The 18,761-nt window shown below is 34.0% G+C and overlaps 2 protein-coding genes across 5 annotated transcripts in view; both read left to right on the top strand.

Annotated features, from left to right (window-relative positions):
- Positions 1-15,668, top strand: part of sfl (N-deacetylase and N-sulfotransferase sfl) — a 169,767-nt gene extending 154,099 nt beyond the window's left edge. For all 4 annotated transcript variants that reach the window (XM_065359066.1, XM_065359065.1, XM_065359067.1 and 1 more), the window contains 14 exons: positions 3,214-3,463; positions 3,791-3,985; positions 4,071-4,274; positions 4,437-4,563; positions 8,586-8,701; positions 8,813-8,998; positions 9,292-9,420; positions 9,652-9,834; positions 13,471-13,688; positions 13,777-13,903; positions 13,999-14,150; positions 14,245-14,421; positions 14,522-14,639; positions 14,851-15,668. In XM_065359066.1, coding sequence (XP_065215138.1) covers positions 3,214-3,463; positions 3,791-3,985; positions 4,071-4,274; positions 4,437-4,563; positions 8,586-8,701; positions 8,813-8,998; positions 9,292-9,420; positions 9,652-9,834; positions 13,471-13,688; positions 13,777-13,903; positions 13,999-14,150; positions 14,245-14,421; positions 14,522-14,639; positions 14,851-14,961 — 2,293 coding nt within the window. In that variant the 3' untranslated portion in view covers positions 14,962-15,668. The remainder of the gene's footprint in view (positions 1-3,213; positions 3,464-3,790; positions 3,986-4,070; positions 4,275-4,436; positions 4,564-8,585; positions 8,702-8,812; positions 8,999-9,291; positions 9,421-9,651; positions 9,835-13,470; positions 13,689-13,776; positions 13,904-13,998; positions 14,151-14,244; positions 14,422-14,521; positions 14,640-14,850) is intronic.
- A 593-nt stretch (positions 15,669-16,261) lies between these two features.
- Positions 16,262-16,984, top strand: LOC135840632 (uncharacterized). The gene has a single exon (XM_065357255.1). It carries the CDS (start codon positions 16,262-16,264, stop codon positions 16,982-16,984), a length of 723 nt encoding a protein of 240 aa, XP_065213327.1.
- The last annotated feature ends 1,777 nt before the right edge of the window (positions 16,985-18,761 follow it).

Here is an 18,761-nt window from a genome sequence, read left to right on the forward strand (position 1 = left end):
CTAGGTCAATTTGGAGGGGCTGTAGGCTTGGCTAAATGTTGAAATTTTCAAAAAAAACACGTTAAATGGATGAAAAAATCCACTTTTTGACCCTGGAGAGCGGTCTAATGAAGTTGGAAGGTTGAAATCTGCAAAAGGCACTTCGGGTACATCCTCCCAATGTACTGTAAAAATTTGGACCCTCTAGGTCAATTTGGAGGGGCTGTAGGCTTGGCTAAACGTCAAAAAACACGCAAAAATCCACTTTTTTGACCCTGGAGAGGGGTCAAATGGGGTTGGAAGGTTGAAACCTGCAAAAAGCACTCAAGGGGCACCCTCTCATTGTATGCTGAAAATTTGGACTCCTAAGGTCAATTTTAGGGGTGAGGGGGTCAAAAATAGGGGTAAAATGTGGTTTTTCTCACTTAAAATGGGGTGGGGATGACCTAGGAAGCTGAAATTTGGATATGTTGATCACAATAGAGGTATTGACCTATGGTATGATTTTGGACCTTTTTCGTTCATTTGGGGTCATATTATGCCCCTCCAAAAAATGACCTTTCTGTAATTTTGAACTTTGACCCTCCCCACTGCAGGGGTCAACTCTAGCTCCCAAAAGAACCCTATTGTCCAAGTTTTATCCCATTTCATTCATTAGAACGTCTCTTGATTTAAAAAGTAAAAAATTCAAGTTTCGGTGAAACTTCTATATACATAAACATATAAATATATATATAAAAACTGACACACCGGGAAACGTCTAGTCTGAGCTCAAAACGTCGAGAACTATCAAAATTTTTCATCCCCGACCTTTTTATCCAAAGTTGGGCCTACCGCAATAGCCATCATTTTTTACAAAAATTTGGCTAAAAATGAAAATTTTTGCATTTTTGAAATATTTTACCAATTTGTAGACGAATATGTGAAAAAAAAACCTCCTCCCCAATTTCTGAACGAATTGATGAAAAATGCATATATTTCACTCTTAAAATAGAAGAAAAATGGAATTTTTCGTCATTTAAACCGTTCAAGGTAGATCGAAAGAGCAGGCAAATATTCATCACCTATCCAAATTTCAAGTGCTAAAGTGATTTTTTCGATTTTTGGTGAATTTTTAAAAACCGAATTTAGGCCAAAAATGAGGTGAAAAATCAAAATTTTACCAAATTGACCTAAAAAGCTGAAATTTGGGATGAGCAGTTCTGGAGCCTCCAGTAGATTTTTGAAACTCGAAATTTTTACAAAATTTCATCAAATGTAGTTGGAAAACCGAAATTTATTCTGCAAACTAATTTCAATATGCTACGAAGTCAATCACAGGTGGATTTCAAGTCATTTTGGAGCCTCCGGCGACTTTTTAAAAATTACTGGGGCCCCCAGTAATTTTTGAAACTTGAAATTTTCCCAAAATTTTATCAAATGGAGATGGAAAGTCGAAATTCATTCTGCAAACTAATTACAATACGCTATGAAATCGACAGCTGATGGATTTCAAGTTTTTTTTGGAGCCTCCAGCGACTTTTTGAAAAGTTTATGGCGTTTTTTGGAAAATTGAAATTTCCAAAAAATAGTTGGATGCTTCAAAACCATTTGAAACCACCATAAAGTCGGATTCATATCGTATTGAAATTAGTTTTCGAAGTAAATTTGGGCTTGCGTACTCCATCTAATAAAATTTTGTGAAAAATTCAAGTTGTAATTTTCAGAAAGTCGCTGGAGGCTCCAAAATGACTTGAACCCACCTGAAGTCGACTTCATAGCGTATTGAAATTAGTTTGCAGAATGAGTTTCGGCTTACCATCTCCATTTGATGAAATTTTGGGGAAATTTCGAGTTTTAAAAATCTACTGGAGGCTTCAGAACTGCTCAACAGTTTCCAATTGAATTGGCATGTCGAAAATAAGCTATATTCCAAGTTTCAGCTTTCTAGGTCAATTTGGTAAAATTTTGATTTTTCCCCTCATTTTTGGCCTAAATTTAATTTTCAAAAATTCACCAAAAAACGAAAAAATCACTTTAGCACTTGAAATTTGGACAGGTGATGAATATTTGCCTGCTCTTTCGATCTACTTTTGTACGGTTTTAAAAATTTCGTGCAAGTCCTATTTTGGAACACAAAATTTGCGATTGACCTTTTTTTTTTTTGAGAACATGGGCTAGAAATGTTCCTGAGGACTCTCCCTTTTAAAAAAAAGTCGTTCCGAAGGATCAACGGGGGGGAGGGGCTTGCAATAGATCCTTATGTAGGCTCCCCGACTAATTAGCTCGGAACGGAAACATTTTTTGAGTTCGATTCTGAAATTTTGAAATGAAAAAGGAAAAAGCACTTCCTTCTTCGGGCTCGTTCATAATACTTCATTAAATGTGTGCACAAAAATATTAAAATCTAATAAAACATCATTTCACTTCTCTATTATTCTATCAGTACTAACATATAAAAATAATGATTAATTTCGCGTCAGTGATTTCTGTGCTCTTAAAATTTGTAGCGAAAAGGATGATTTGAATGTAGGATAATATCGACATCGTTCATTTTGTTTTTTGGAAGTGACCATCGCCGGGAAGGTAACTACTTATTGTATTGTCGTTTGAAAAAAATTTGCCTTCGCCCTTCCGCTATTCTATGAGTAGTTTGTACTTTGAAGATATGAAAAATTGTAAAAAATGAGTTTGAAAAATCATCGAAAATCATTTCTTTGGAAAAAAAAGACACACTGTGCATACGTAACACTTGACTCATTCTTAATTTCACGTTTTTCCAACTGATAAAATCCACGTTGAGAATCGAATGTGACAAAAAGACCTAGTCGACGTATACGCAGTTTTCTGCGAGGAAATTCATCTGCTGAAAAACGAAGACCCCTTGTTCTTGGTTGAATGACATTTTAACGACTTTTCCGGCGCTGTTTGATACATTGACAAGTTGACAGACGTATTTGATACCTTTTAGCCAGCTCGGCGTTTTTTCTAGCGCAGATATTGTTCTGATAGGTGCCAATCCCCGCTTCGTTTTCGAGCTATCTCGATTCTCGAGTAGTCTGGATAATTGGAAAAAATGTACCGACTGAATGGACACATTGTTGTAGGGTCGTCGAGGCAAGTTTTATCGAAAGAAAAATTATCTCGTCTCGTACTCTCGTTCATCGTGATTTTGTTACCGTTGCTGTACGTCAGGGTTTTTTCCATACCACTGTATTCTGTATTGTATATGGTTTTTCTTCGTTTATATTATAGGTACCGACTGGAAGTGGCTGGTAAATCGTTGCCCGTATTGACGAATCTAGATAAAGGAAAATTCGGCGTTATTGTGTTCGAAAATTTCAACAAATATTTACAAATGGATAAATGGAACAGAGAGTTGTTGGATAAATATTGTCGAGAATACGGCGTCGGAATTGTCGGCTTTATACCGCCGACCGAGCAAAAGATTACAGAACAGTTACGAGGATTTCCGTTGGTGATTCGTACTCGACTTCAGTTAAAGGTAAGCCTCACGTTCAGCCAGAGAAACGACCGGCATTTCTTAATTGGTACGATTTGTTAGGGAAATATACCATATGGTCGAATAAATTATTCTAGTTTACGTTGCGCGAGTTAAGTAGCTCCTTTTTCCAGAAGGATTTATTCGAGGTGGTTTGATTTGGGCGTGAGCACTATATAAGTCTCTTTTTCTCTCTCTCTTGGTTCGGTTGCGGAAAAACCTATTGTTAGCTTTGTTGTTGGAATTTTGTACATGTAGGCACTTTCTGCCCTATGTATGTACAAGGTACCTATCTATTGTATTTAATTACATGGCGGATTTTATTCTCAGGATGCAACTTTGAACGCAGCTTCGCCTATTTTAAGGCTGACTAGAGCTGGTGAAACGGTTTGGGGCACTTTGCCAGGTGACGATTGGTCTATCTTCGAGTCTAATCATTCGACGTACGAGCCTCTCGCATGGGCTCATAATAATTCCGAAGCTGTCGACGAAGGAAGACCTCAACTTTTGACTACGATTATTCAGGTGAGAATGAGACCTGCTCGAGTTGAAATTGTCAATGAAATTTAATTTAAAAAAATTGAAAACTAATTAAATGTGTTATTCGCAGGATCGCGGAGAATTCGACGGTATCCAAAGAATCATGTTCGGCTCAAGTTTACGTTTCTGGTTGCATAGATTACTGTTCCTCGACTCGTTATCGTATTTGAGTCACGGCCAACTCAGTATTAACTTAGAAAGGTTGATTTTAATCGACGTTGATGATATTTTCGTCGGCGAAAAAGGAACTCGTTTACGACCCGATGATGTTGTGGTAATTATTCGTAGGCTGTTTTACTCGCTTTTATTAAGTACATGCGATAGGCAACCAGCGCGCCAACGACGGCGTAGAGGCCTTTTTTCTACGCTTTTACGTTATATAGTTCGTGACGTTAATTTGCGTTATACGAGTACTTTGATGGCGGCTTGTTTTTAGGCGCTGCTCGAAACGCAAGAAAGGATACAGAAATTAGTTCCGGGATTCAAATTCAATTTAGGATTTTCCGGTAAATATTTCCATCACGGAACGACCGAAGAAAATTTAGGAGATGATCTTATCTTAGGTAATTAGATGCGTAATTACGGATGTATGTATTTGCATTTTTTATAGGGGGTGTAACTGTAGTTGCGGAGAGGGTGAGATGTTGAAATTTAAGAAGACTGCGGTAACGTTTACGTTGCTGAGTTTGGTGCAAAATTTTGACGATATTTTTGTGTATAAAACGACGCTGTAGAAGCTCTGATATTTTTTTTGTCTGTGAATTTGTCGTTTTTATTTATAAACGAGAAAATGAGATAACTTTTTTTATGGAGGTCATATTTTCGTTCGGTTTTGAAAAGTGAACGAAAAATTAAGTGGTTTTGTTTCTAATATGTAAATTTTCCCCTTTACACACATTTTCGTCCCTCATGAGAAATGAATAATTATTGTATGAATAATACGGCCACTCACCATATGTATTATTTTTTTTCAATTTTTTTTTTGTTTTTTGCTGAAATTAGTATTTTTTGAGGAGGGGCATTGGCAAGGATCGTAAAAAAAAATTGTCAAATATCCGAAATGATTATTTGGAGCCTTAAAATGAGCAATTTTCTGTGAAAACTGCTGATTTCATTGCGAAAAACGCCAACTTTCAATTTAGTGAAAATTTGGGGAAAATCGGAAGATAGATTTTTGTCTCTAATTTCAAAAAAAATATATAAAAATTGACAGTTTAGATCGAAATTTTTTCTCATTTCATTCGAATCCTTTTGGAACCCAAATTTTTCTCAAAAGCTGTGGTGGGTGAGTTCGAACTTTCAAGTTTTCTGAATAGAATACTACACTTTTATAAAAGTTGTTCCCGATTTTTAAAATTGCTGTCGAGCGGAGAGGGAGATGGAAAGGGGCATAATGGTTATTTTGTGTATCTCAGCAGTTTTATCAGAAGCACCTTTTTCTCCTTGAAAATTATATCTATTATATCGAAAAAAAAATTCAGGATTTACTCGTAGAAGCTGTGAAAAGGGGATATAAGATGATGGAAGGTGTCTACTAGGTCATCAAAGTCATCAAAGTCATCAAAAGGTCATCCTTTTGACCAAAAATTAAGTGAGATTACCCATAATTAATCAAATATCCTAAAAATTAAATAATAATTTGTCAAAAATGCAGGAAGTATTACAAAAATTATTGTTGTACCTATTCCCCTCCCAAGGACGGAAAGTCATCATATTTGGTGAAAAAATTAGCATAATCGAGTAAAATTTTGCAGAAATTGCTTGAAAAATTGTTTAAATTGTCTGGAAATTGATGAAACGCTGTGAAAATTGAGCTAAATTGAGTAAAAATTCTCAGTTATGACAAAAGATCCTGAAATGGTGGAATTTTTTTTTTTTTATTATATCACTCATCAAAATTGAATTTCAAACCTACGTAATTTTAAAAAAATGTCGTCCAGAAGTAGAAATTTAGGGGTACCGTAGTCATCCAAAAGGTCATCAAAAGATCTTCCTTTATCATTTTTTCGATTTAGTAAGACACTTTGGGATGAATTTAGGAAATTTTGCATTTCAAGACAAATTTTCAATAGAATTGTTCGATTTCTTCGTCTTCATGTTTGCGATTTCTGCTATTTTGTGTTGAAATTTTTAAAATGCTGTTGTTTGGTTTTGGATTTTTCGAGAATTTTTTGAAAGTTTGAAAAAAAAACTGTTCTCAAATCAATTTTTTGACTTTTTATTTATTTTTTTTTTTTGAAAAAAGAAGTTTTTAAGTAAAACAATTTTTTAGATTTTTCTGGAATTTTTTAAAGTTTGAAAAAAAAACAATTTTTTGGATTTTTCAGGTATTTGAAAGTTTGAAAAAAAAGATGTTTAAATCAATTTTTCGACTTTTTATTTATTTTTTTTTTTTTGAAAAAAGAAGTTTTTAAGTAAAACAATTTTTTAGATTTTTCTGGAATTTTTTAGTTTGAAAAAAAAAACTATTTTTATAGCAATTTTTCGACTTTCCAAAAAAAAAATGTTTTCAAAACAATTTTTCGGATTTTTTGAGAATTTTTGAAAGTTCGAAAAAAAACTGTTTGTAAAATAAAATTACTTCATTTTAACCCCTCCCCTCTCCCTCCCACCTTCCACAACTTCAAAAATACCCGTTTTACGCCATTCTGCAGTCTTCTGCAAGATTTCATTTTTTTTTTTCAGAAATTCTAAAACTGGTTTCAGCGAGCTTTCGATTTTCTCCAGAATTTTTAAATACTCTGGGAAATGCAAAAATACTTGAATTTTTTAACCTCCAGCGAGTTCTCAATTTTTTCCAAAATTTTAAATGGGTCTTGAGGATGCTCCAAAATATTTCAAAATCGCTGGCCATTAGTTCAGTTTCCAATTGGAAATAAGAGCAAGGAAAAAAGAGGAATCTCGGTTAAAATGTTTATAAATTTTGAATTGTAGATGAGCTTCATGATTATTGTATTGATTTGAAGGAAACATGTTTAAAAAAAACCTTGTCCTTTTTTTCAGTGGAAAAAATCTGAAATTTTTGGAATGGACTAGCAGGTGCTTTTTATTTTATTTTATGGGTGCCATCCAGTAAAATTTACGAAAAATCCCATCAGAAATATTACACCAGCCAAAATTTCAGTTACTGAAGTGAATTTTTCGATTTGGTCAATTTTTTGTAAAATAAACTTTTGGTCAGAAAATGAGGAAAAAGTCGAAATTTTATCAAATTGTCTTGGAATTGGAAAGCTGAAATTTGGTATATGTATTTGTTATTTTCGACCCCCCCCCCCTCCCGGCCGAATTGATTGGAAGCAGGGTCCGTTTTGAGCAGTTCTGGAGCTTCCAGCAGATTTTTGAAATTTGTTCCTACAAAATTCTACTTGCTTGAAAATTTTTTAAATTAACTTGTATGCTATTTTTTGGCGTGTGGTGTCGACTAGATAAAGTTTTAGACCGTTATAGAGTTTCCAGCAATTTTTTGGAGATTCCAGTTTCCTAAAAGAATGCATGAAATCTGTCGAAATTAACTTCAATTTCTCAAAATCGGTTCTTTCGAATTTTTCAATTATAAAATCGCTGAAGAAATATGACGTATACATTTCCAAACTGGCAGTAACTGATTTTGAAAAAAAATGTGTGTAAATTGAGTCATTAACAAGCACTGATTACGTTTACCCGATTTAAAGTTGATGTGGACAATTTTATGCACTTTTTTTTGTTGAAAATCTGGAATTCTTGAAATACAGCTGCAGATTCCATAAATCAACTGTTTAAAACAATCTTTCAATCGATACGACGCGACGTGTAAAAATTCGAATGTGAAGTAGATTTTTAGCTTTTCGATTTCATTGGGTAGAATTTTGTAGAAATGTCAGCTTTCAAAATTCTGCTGGAGGCTCCAGATCTGCTCAAAATAGTTTGAAACAGTTTCCAATCATCTTGTAAGGTCGAAAATAGGACAACTTAGATACCAAATGGGAGCTTTGTAGGTCAATTCGGTGAAATTTTGATTTTCTTTTCCATAGGTAGTTTTCAAAAAGTTGCCAAAAATCGAAAAATCCGCATGAGCGCTTGAAATGTTGGCCGTTGACGTATTTTTGTATTCTTTTTCGATTCAGCTTTGTTCAGTTAATTTTTTTTTTCTTCCAGTTGTTTAGTTTCAAAATTGACACAGTAAAAAAAATCGATGGAAACTGTTTGAATAATTTTATTTTATTAACAGTACGACCACAAGCAAAAAAGTGACGCGCTGTTTTCATAGCAAATTACAAGATGTATAGCGTCAGTATGTTGAGTCTTCTGACTCATACTTTTAAGAGATAAGGGTTTTTTCTTCAATCCATAAAGTGTGAATCTGCGTGAGTGCGTAACTTGTAGCGCTAGAACGAGATAAGATAACATACCTATACCTACGATTCGGATATTTCTACATTTTCGCCGATGACGCAATCCATTTCATCGAAATGCTAGCTCTTATTTCTATATCTGATTCACTCATCGTTATCAACCGTGATAGTAGTGATAGACCATTTGATTTCATGTCAATTGTTAATAAATAAAATTATTTATTAATTTACCTCCGTATTTATTTTTCTTTTAGAACACATTCAAAATTTCACTTGGTTCAGTCACATGTGGAACCACCAGCAGCCTCACCTTTACCAGAATCAAACTCAGCTAGAGTCAGATATGGTTTTAAATAAAAAATTTGCCAAAGTGAGTTCGCCACAATGTGTAAATCGTAATTTTTTTCTCATCATGAATTGGGCTGTTTTACATTTCTCAAAAATATACCTAAGTATCTCATGATGAATTTTTCCATCACAGGAGTACGGTATCCCTACAGATTGCAGCTATTCGGTGGCACCTCATCATTCGGGTGTGTATCCGGTCCACGAACCGTTGTATTCGGCTTGGAAACGTGTATGGAATATAAAAGTCACCTCGACCGAAGAGTATCCTCATCTGAGACCGGCTCGCTTACGTAGAGGATTCATTCATCGTGGAATTATGGTACATATTACATATCAAACAGTAATTTTATTTTAAAAAAATTTTCGTCAGCGTAATCTTAACTTTGTAGCAATATATTCGTACGCCGGAAATAGTCATCGTTTATTGTAATCGACGTTTTAGGAATAGTTTTGACGTTGTTGGCATATCGTTATATTATGGGAAAATATTTCAGCGAGATAACTATACCCACCTATACCTATTACCTATCAGTATACTTACCTATAAGCTAATGTAATTCTATCGAGAAGGCATTATTCAGCAATTTTTACGAAAAATTTTCTCATTCCCAGGTACTTCCACGTCAAACTTGCGGCTTGTTTACGCATACCATATTTATAGAACGATATCCGGGCGGTCGTTTGAAACTAGACGAGTCAATACAAGGCGGAGAACTATTTCAAACAATAGTTTATAATCCGGTAAGTGAGCCTGAGCGCGAAGATAGCTTGGCGTATACTTGTACTAAACGGTGCGGTATATTTTCGCATACGTTATTATGTTTACGAGCTGAACTAAAGTTTCGCTCAAGTTTGTGAAATTTCCAAAGTCTTTACCAGACTTGTTTGCAAACTATACGAGTATTTGGAAAAATTTCCCAGCGTAATGTACCTATCTAGTACCTACTTACTTAGCCTCGTTTTATTTTATAGATCAATGTGTTCATGAGTCATATGTCGAATTATGGAAATGATCGATTGGCGTTGTATACTTTCGAATCTGTCGTCAAATTTTTGCACTGTTGGACTAACCTGAGGGTGGCTAGTGCGCCTCCGTTGCAGTTGGCCGAGAAGTATTTCAAGATGTTTCCGGAAGAGACGGATCCTGTTTGGGGGGTATGTGTGGTCCGGTTAATTGATTTTTACTTGTGGTTGTGATTGTTTTTTTTTTTAATTTCAGGCATCGGTTGGAGATTATTTTTTGAGACTGGATTCAAAACTTCTTTTGCCGCCATCGCCCCCCCTCAGTAAACGTGCCTCAAAACAGTAGACCAATTTTGATTGACAAAAAACGTTCAAAATTGTCTGAATTTAGATAGAAACCTGAAATTTGGTTCATGCTTCATTTTTGACTTTTTGCAACTCGATCATTTCTGATTTTTAGCCATCTTGAGCTATCTAGCAGATTTGAATGCTGAGTAAAGTTTTGGTTCTCTTTACGACTACTTTTCAAAAACTGATTAATTTACAAATCCTGCTGGAAGGGACTCCGAAAAAAGGCTTGAAAAAACGATCACCAATTGATTCGAGAGATCAAAAATGAGGCATACGCCAGACCTTAGTTTTGTCAAATTTTGGTCTTTTTTACGAAAAATGTTGCAAAGATACCAACAGCAGATTAGCTCCTAATAAGTATTCTAGGAAGATATTTGTACAAAATTTGATGAAATATTATTTAAAAAAGCCCAAATATTTATGTTCAAATTCAACGAAAACCCACTGAAATTGATGAAAAATTTATTGAAAATTGTTAAAAGAATTGATTGAATATGACCAATATTTTCTAAAAACATTAAAAAGCTGCGCAAAACAGTGACAAAATTTCTTGAAATGACTAAAAATCTTGCAAAAATGGCAGCAATGGCAGCATGTATCTCAAATTACTGTACATATAATTGAAAAAATATCATCCAAATAATCGAATATGTGTGTTGCAAAAATTAGTTGGAGTCGAAAAAATGACTGGGCTTGATTGATCTCCGTTTACTTTTTAAGTAAAAAATACCATTCATCTTACTTTTTGTCAAAATTGCCTAAAAATTTCGTATCTTGCTGGGAAAAAAAATGGTAATTTTTTTCTCCCAAAAATTCCAAGAAGTCTTGATTTTTTTCTAGAAGTTACACAATAGTCTCGCTTTTTTTCCTAAAATTCATAAAATATCTCGCTTTTATGAAAAGTTCTTGGAAAATCCTACTTTTTTCCAAAATTTATTTTAAAATCTCTTTTTAATACCAGAAATCGTCAAAGGTTACCAAAAAGTCTCGTTTTCTTTTACCAAAAAGTTGCAAAAAATCTCATTTTTTCGACAGAAATTGTTTGCCAATAATTCGCAAAAAGTCGTGCTTTTTGCATTGCCAGTCTTACTTTGTGTTGAATTTCCAGAAATTTTTGCTTTCTTAAAATTGAGAAAAACTCCAAAATGTCACACTTTTTCCGAAAAGTATCCTAAAATCTTCTTTTTTGCCAAAAATGGTCAGAAGTCTCGCTTTTTTGCTTTAAATTGCCAAAAGATCCAATTTTACTGTCTAAAAATGCTGAGAAGTCTCGCTTTTCCAAACAAATTGCAAAATCAATGTAACTAATTTATTTGCAAATAATTTCCGAAATTTTTCACTTTTTCCAAATGCCTCACTTTTTTGCTAGAAACTTGCTAAAAGTACATATTAATTTTTTGCCCATACTTGAATCATAAGAAGTCCTGCTTTTTGCTGAAACTGTCAATGTTTCGCATTGCCAAAAAATTTTTCAATTCTACCTTTGTAACGAATTTGTTTTTTAAAAAATTATTGCAAAAAAAATCCAAAAAATCTCACTTCTCTGAATAAATTGCCCAAATTTTTTTTTTTTTTTTTTTTGCCAGAAATTGTGTTACAATTGTCACAGTCTTGCTTTTTGCCAAAAGTTTTTTTTTTGTCAGAAGTTGCAAACATTTTTAAAAAGCTTCTCTATTTTATCAAACTGTTTCAAAATACTTGGTTCGCTTTTTGAAAATCGTTTCAATTTTGCAATGTTCTGTCTTTTTTTTCTTTTTCGATTTTTTTTCAATCTACTCAAATGTTTTGTTTCCGTTTCATCATTTTTTTGGTTACTTTTTTTCTTTTAAAAAATTGAATATCAGCCCATGAAATTGTCAACGTATAACTAAAGGTGGAATTCTTTGAAAATGGATGAAAAATTGATGTACTACATATTAATGATTTTTTTTTAATGTCAGTAAAATGAGCAAAAATGTCAACATTTGTTACAAATTAAAGCAATATTGTTAAAATAACACGATAATGGTTTGAAATATCGCCAAAATTGACTGATAATTTTTTTAAAAAATGATCATAATTTAACAGAAATAATGCTGCGAAATTGTTGAAAGAGATAAAAAACATTTTATATTGAAAAACTTATAGCTGAAATTCTCAAACACGTCAACAATGGAACCATTCAAAGTATTCGACTCCGGATTTAATACGTAAATGATGTTATTTTCAAGTTGACAATTTTGAGCAAAAAGAAGGCATTTTCGGAACAGAGTAAATTTCTAATCATGAAAATGTATTCCCGCTACATCATTGATTTCTCGAATTTCATCATTTTTCATCAATCTAAAAATCTCTTCAACATTTCGATTTTTATCAGTTTTTATTATTTTTTTTTTTAAGGATGTTTTTAATTTTGAGTTTATTTTGAACGTAAAAATTAATCTAACAAGGGAACTACCTGAACCGGCAGAAACGAAAATGAACGAATCAAAGCTAGATCGAAAGGGGACCACTTCAGGACCCCAAATCCAAAATTTCAAGTGCTAAAGTTGATTTCTCGATTTTTGGTGAATTTTTGAAAATTGAAAAATCCGAAAAATTATCAATTAATATCAAAAATAGAAAATATTGATGAAAAATGGAATATTCTCGGGAAGTGGCTCAGATGATGTCCCTAACTCATTTACAACTATCGAAATTCATAAAACCTCAATTCCAATCATTCTGGAGCCTCCAGCGATTTCTTATCATTTCTCCAGAAACTTGAAATTGCTGTGGAATGGCTAAAAATCAACTTTAGCACAAATAACTTTATTTGGGGCCTATGTGGATTGCCTTTAACCGTTTTTTGCGGTTGTCGCGAAAATCGGCGTCTGCCGGTTCAGATGTGTATTTTTGATCACTGGAAAAAATGACAAAATTTGAAAATGTCAAATATTCCATCTTTTGCAATGCTACCTATCCGAAATCCAGCTCTGACCTATTTTCGACGTTCCGAATAGGTGAAACCTCCATTTCGACCATTCTGGAGCCTCCATATCGATTTTTCATCTTTTCTCCAGAAACTTGAAACTGCTGTGGAACGGCTAAAAATCAACTTTAGCACAAATGAATGTTGAAATTGAATAGTTGTCTACCTGGTTCAACTGGTTTTCAAAAAAAAGAATTATTTCTGATTTTATACTGTTCCACTAAATTAAAATTTAACAATTTCCAGCATAAATAGTGGATTTCATCATTGCCAAATTTTGATTTCTTAAAGTTTAAAATTTGGTCAAAAAAAGAGAAAAAAAACTTTTTTTTATTGCCGAAGGAAAAGATGCAAAATTAGGTTACTTTTCACCTCGAAAAAAGGTTACTGAAGTATCATCTTCTAGTTCAGATTTTCACTAATTGTTCGATGCCTGAATCCTAAAATTATAATCACACCACCTATGTCAAATAAGCGTCAGTGCGTGAAAAATAAAATGTGTATTCATTTTTGATATGATTTTGCAGAACCCTTGCGAAGATCCTCGTCATTTGAAAATTTGGACCAGAAAATCGTGCGATCAGCTGCCTCGATTTTTAGTCATCGGACCTCAGAAAACTGGCACAACCGCATTGTACACGTTTCTCTCGATGCATCCGAATATATCGTCGAATTTCGTTAGCCCGGAGACATTCGAAGAGATACAGTTTTTCAACGGACGTAATTATTATAAAGGATTAGAGTGGTAAGCCTTCCTGATTCCTGAAGATATTCCAACAATAAAATTACATCATCGAAGCACGATCTAACCAATATTCATATTTTTTGTTCAGGTACATGAATTTCTTTCCTGTGGTGAACAGCACCTCGACTCAGTTCTTATTCGAAAAATCTGCCACGTATTTCGATGGCGAATCTGTACCGAAAAGAGCTCATGCTTTGTTACCTTCAGCTAAATTAGTAAGGATTTTTTTTTCATTTTTTAAACAATACCCAAACCAGTTTCATTTTGAAATTTTTGGATATTAAATTGTGTTTTTACCATATTTTTTTAGGTAACTATCCTGATTTCGCCAGCGAAACGAGCCTACAGTTGGTATCAACATACGAGAAATCACGGTGACTCCGTAGCATTGAATTACACTTTCCACGAAGTAATCACAGCTAACGATACAGCACCTAAGCACTTGAGGGATTTAAGAAATAGGTACGCGATCGTCGTAAATTATCTCATTCGACAGTTTAGTTTTCCATCTGTAATCTGTGAATTAACCGTAATGACTGGCGTTTTTCTCGTACAGATGCCTAAATCCTGGTAAATACGCTCAGCATCTCGAAAGATGGTTATCGTTCTATGTACCGCAGCAATTACATATCATAGACGGAGATATGCTGAAAATAAACCCGGTTTTGGTGATGGATCAAGTGCAAAAGTTCTTGAAAATAACACCTCTTTACGATTACTCGAAATATTTACGGTAATTGGACGAATCAAGTGACTTTGACGAATGAAGAATTTCGTTGATTAGAATCAACTCTGTTCTATAATCGTTTTTATTCTGATTTCATGTTTTACAGTTTCGATACGAGGAAAGGATTTTATTGCCAAGTGCTTGGCAATCATACGAAATGTTTGGGTAAAGGAAAAGGCAGACTGTATGAACGAATGGAAGAAAAATCGCTCAAATTTTTACAAGTAATTTTTTTCATTTGTTTGACTCTTGGCAGTGGAATTTTACTATCTGATTTATGGAATTGAAAAAACTTGAGAATTTTTTTTTTGGTCTGGTGAAAAATATAACTCTGATAACTCCTTGAGTGAAATTTTAGATTTGAGATTTGAAGAAATTTTAATCGCTGACGAAATGTTTTTCTAACACACCTATAATTTTTTTCATTTGTTTCAGCGTTATTACCTGAGTCACAATACAGCTTTAGTAAAACTACTAAAAAGATTAGGCTACAGGAGTGTTCCTCAGTGGTTAAAAGACGATCTCAGCGATACTTCACCTTCATGAAATTTCGTACAATTGTATAAAAATAACTAAAATAATGATGTAACTCGATAGCGAGTTGTACTTTGTAAATAAGTAAGTATTTTGTGTTTCGTTCAGCATTTTTTCCTCCCGAATTAAACATATAGAGAGACAAACGTACGAACAATTATTAATGGCCATAATTATTATTTTAAGCCCCCTTTTTGAATTTCTAATTGTTTTTTCCTCGAGTTACCGTAGTGTTTAAGTGATCTTGCAATAGAGAAACTGACGAGAAAGTATTATCATACGAAATTATTGTGATTTGTTGTAGAAACAAAATAGGTTTTTATTTTCGTTTTTGTTTTCGGTGTCTACGTTGTAATATTTTTTTTTCTATTATTATTTTGTCGTGTCCTTCGCCCCTCCCCTAACAAATATCAGATGCCAGGATGCATTGTTTTTATTACTTATAGTAAATTTGGTTTTGAAAACATATCATAATCTTGAGATATTGTGGTATCTCTTCAATAATGCAGATAGTAGTTATCGATTTTTGTTTCTCTTTTTCTTCGTATGGTGCTTTACCTGCATCTGATATTTTACATTGAAATTGACTGATTTTTAGATTAATACCAGTAATATTGTTGTAATTGTTTAACACGCGTTATGTGTGTATTGTGGATGACATTACTCTCTTTTTTTTTTACTATACGTGTACTTTGTTCTTAATAAAAAGTATTCTTTTATTTGTGTTTTGAGGTTTTTTTTTGCAGGTTTGATACAGTCGACTGTTGGAAGTGTTTCAGTCGTGAACAATTTTCTGTATTGGAGAGGAAGAGGTTTTTGCAAGCAGATTGAAACGTGAATTTGTGACTCCAATGATGACGTAGAAATTTTGTGTGATTATTTTGAGGATACAGATTGTTGGAATGAATTTGATTTGATTTTTGAAGGATAAAATGTGCTTCGGAAATTAGCGATGGAAAGAAGAAAATAAATAATGGAATTGATTTGATTTGAATTCGGATTGTGTTATGAACTTATTGATTACAAAATGGCAAACAGCTTTTTGTTCCTTGTTTTTTTTTTTTTTTTTTTTTTGAACGATATACTTACGACTGGAGTTCGGAAAGATTAGCTAGTGTAACCAGTCGTGCATTGCCGCGTTCAGATATCGAATCGTGTTGATATCAGATAAAAGTGTAGTGTAACGAGTGTAACAAGTTATCATTGTGTACATGGTCTGTGCTGTACAGTATACAACTCGTTTTTTCTAGTACTATTTATCAAAAGCAGTAACCAGCGTAGATTTGTTCAATTTTACGCATCTTTTAATATAATGGGCCTGCCTCCGAATTTTGCTGACGATTTCGCGAAATTGATGGGAGATGTATCAGGTATTAAATCATCTGTTGAGAAGATTCAGACTGACGTTGATAAAATAATAAGTGACATTCAAAACCTCCAGTCAACAACTAATGATCATAAAAACAGATTACAAGATTTGGAAGAAGAAAACAGTGAGTTATGGAATAAAATTGAAGAAATGGAGCAGTATAGCCGTAAAAATAACATTATAATTAATGGTATTCCATACCAGGAGGACGAAAATCTCCACACCATAATAAAAAACTTGGGCGATAAACTCGAAACTAATGTATCTGAAGGTGATATAAATGCCACTCACCGTCTTCCTACCAAAAAAAGAGGACAGATCCCGCCAATTATCGTAAGACTGAATAAAAGATCAGTGAAAGATCAAATGATCAGAAAATCCAGAGAGAAAAGGATCAATTCATCGGACTTGGATTTCAGCCAGCAACCTCCGAGACCAATTTACGTTTCCGAGCATTTGACTAGTTTTTCGATGTCACTGCTCTCAAAGGGAGTAGAGTTGAAGAAGAAGAAGCTTATCGCTGGAGCTTGGAGTAATGATGGAAAAATATTCATTCGTCCGAAAGAAAATGACAAGCCGATACAAATTACCCAGGAGGACCAACTAGCAAAATACGAACATAAGAAAGGACAGGCGAAGCAGACTGCCAAATCCAAACATAAGTGAAAGTATAATGCCGAACTCAACCGTATTGGGCCCATTAAAGCTTGGTCGGCGAGGGCTTTAATGACCAAACCCCCCACCCAAATAAGCTTTGATTGTACTTCTCATACCTCAAAAATTCATCACGATACAGAAATTCTTCTCAAAACAAAACGTACCAAAAATAGTCTCAAATCTACTCAAGTAGCTTGCATTGCCACTCTGAACGTAAGAACCCTAAAAAGTCAGGAAACTCTGGTAGAACTAGAAAGAGCTTTTGAAAAATCTGAGATTGACATCTTGGGGTTAAGTGAAATAAGGAGAGAGGGGGAAAGAATAATAGAAACAAACTCACAAAACCTATTCTGTTACATTGGATATGACAAAGGTCAAAGAGGCGTAGGTTTCTTGATAAAAAATAATTGGAAAGGAAAGCTGGTGGAATTTAGGGGTATATCTGATAGAATCGCGATTGCTAAATTCAAAACTAGTCCTCACTCAGCTCTCAGCATCATACAGGTATATACCCCCACTTCAACCTCAAGTGAAGAAGATATAAACCTATTTTACTGCCAGCTTTCAGATGTGATAAGTGACCAAACTCAGATTAAAAACCAAAGGATAGTTGTTATAGGAGATTTCAATAGTCAGGTTGGACAGAGATGCTTAGAAGAAAAAAATATAGTAGGACCCTATAATTATGGAAAAAGAAATCAAAGAGGGCAAAAATTTGTAAATTTTTGCGAAGAGAATAGATTGAAAATTCAGAACACTTTCTTTAAAAAACCTATGAGCAAAAGATGGACTTGGTTATCTCCAAACAATGAATACAAAACTCAGATAGACTTTATCTTAACTCAAAATAATGTAAAAGCCCTAAATTGTGAAGTTGATTTCAAATTTCAGTTTCATTCCGACCACAGAGTGGTTAAATGCAAGGTACTTCTGTCATCCTCTAGAACAAACCCGATTAGCGCTGATGGCAAATTATTTTGCCATTGCCAAAAAGTGTACTAATGGCAAAAAAATGGTTAGCGTATGGCAAAGCTCCAGCCAATGAGCGTGCAGCATTACAGCTTTGCCATTATGGCAAAAGGTTGGTCTTTGACATTGAATGGCAAAGTAATGGCAGTTTTTTGGCATTATTATTTTTACCATTTGGTGGCAGTTTTTTGGCGATTATATTTCAGAACTTAATTTTCAAAAATTAAAATGAGGGGGTTGGAAGGTGCAATTCTGATTTTTGTTTTGCGATCTGTCATATATACACTTCGAAGGATTTTTTCAGCTCATCTCTTCCTACGAAAAATCCCTGAACTATTTACCTACCTAACGGGGATTCGAACCTGGGTCCCTACAATTCCTAACCAGATGCCCTAACCACTACACTATGCCTACACTATTATGGTAAGGGCGTTAAAAGAATATATTTGTTTGTCATCGCGTTGTAATGTTTTAAATTTTCATTATGGTACTACTGGGTGAACTAAGTGATATGCCCTGCCCTCGGATTTTTGAAATTTTGATGAAACATTATTGGGTACCTTTAAAAACAATGTCGGACCCAAAAAAATTTCCCTCGCCCCATCCCCTTGTCCACAATGGCAAAAAAACGATTTTTTAAAAGAAAAAATCATTCTTTCAACAAGTTTTGATCAAAGAAATTTGAATTCATTGGGAAGGGAAGGGATTGCCCAAAAATTGAATTTTTTTGTGAAAATGCTTCATTATGGCGTATTTATTCCATGCAACCTTTCCGATCAAGGCGTAAATAGCGCTACAATGAAGCATTTTTCACGAA

Source organism: Planococcus citri, chromosome 3, assembly GCF_950023065.1.
Source record: "Planococcus citri chromosome 3, ihPlaCitr1.1, whole genome shotgun sequence".
Lineage (NCBI taxonomy): Eukaryota > Metazoa > Arthropoda > Insecta > Hemiptera > Pseudococcidae > Planococcus > Planococcus citri.

What these genes read in the sequence shown, in the direction of transcription:
- LOC135840632 (XM_065357255.1), top strand. Translation starts at nt 16,262, where the DNA reads ATGGGCCTGCCTCCGAATTTTGCTGACGATTTCGCGAAATTGATGGGA.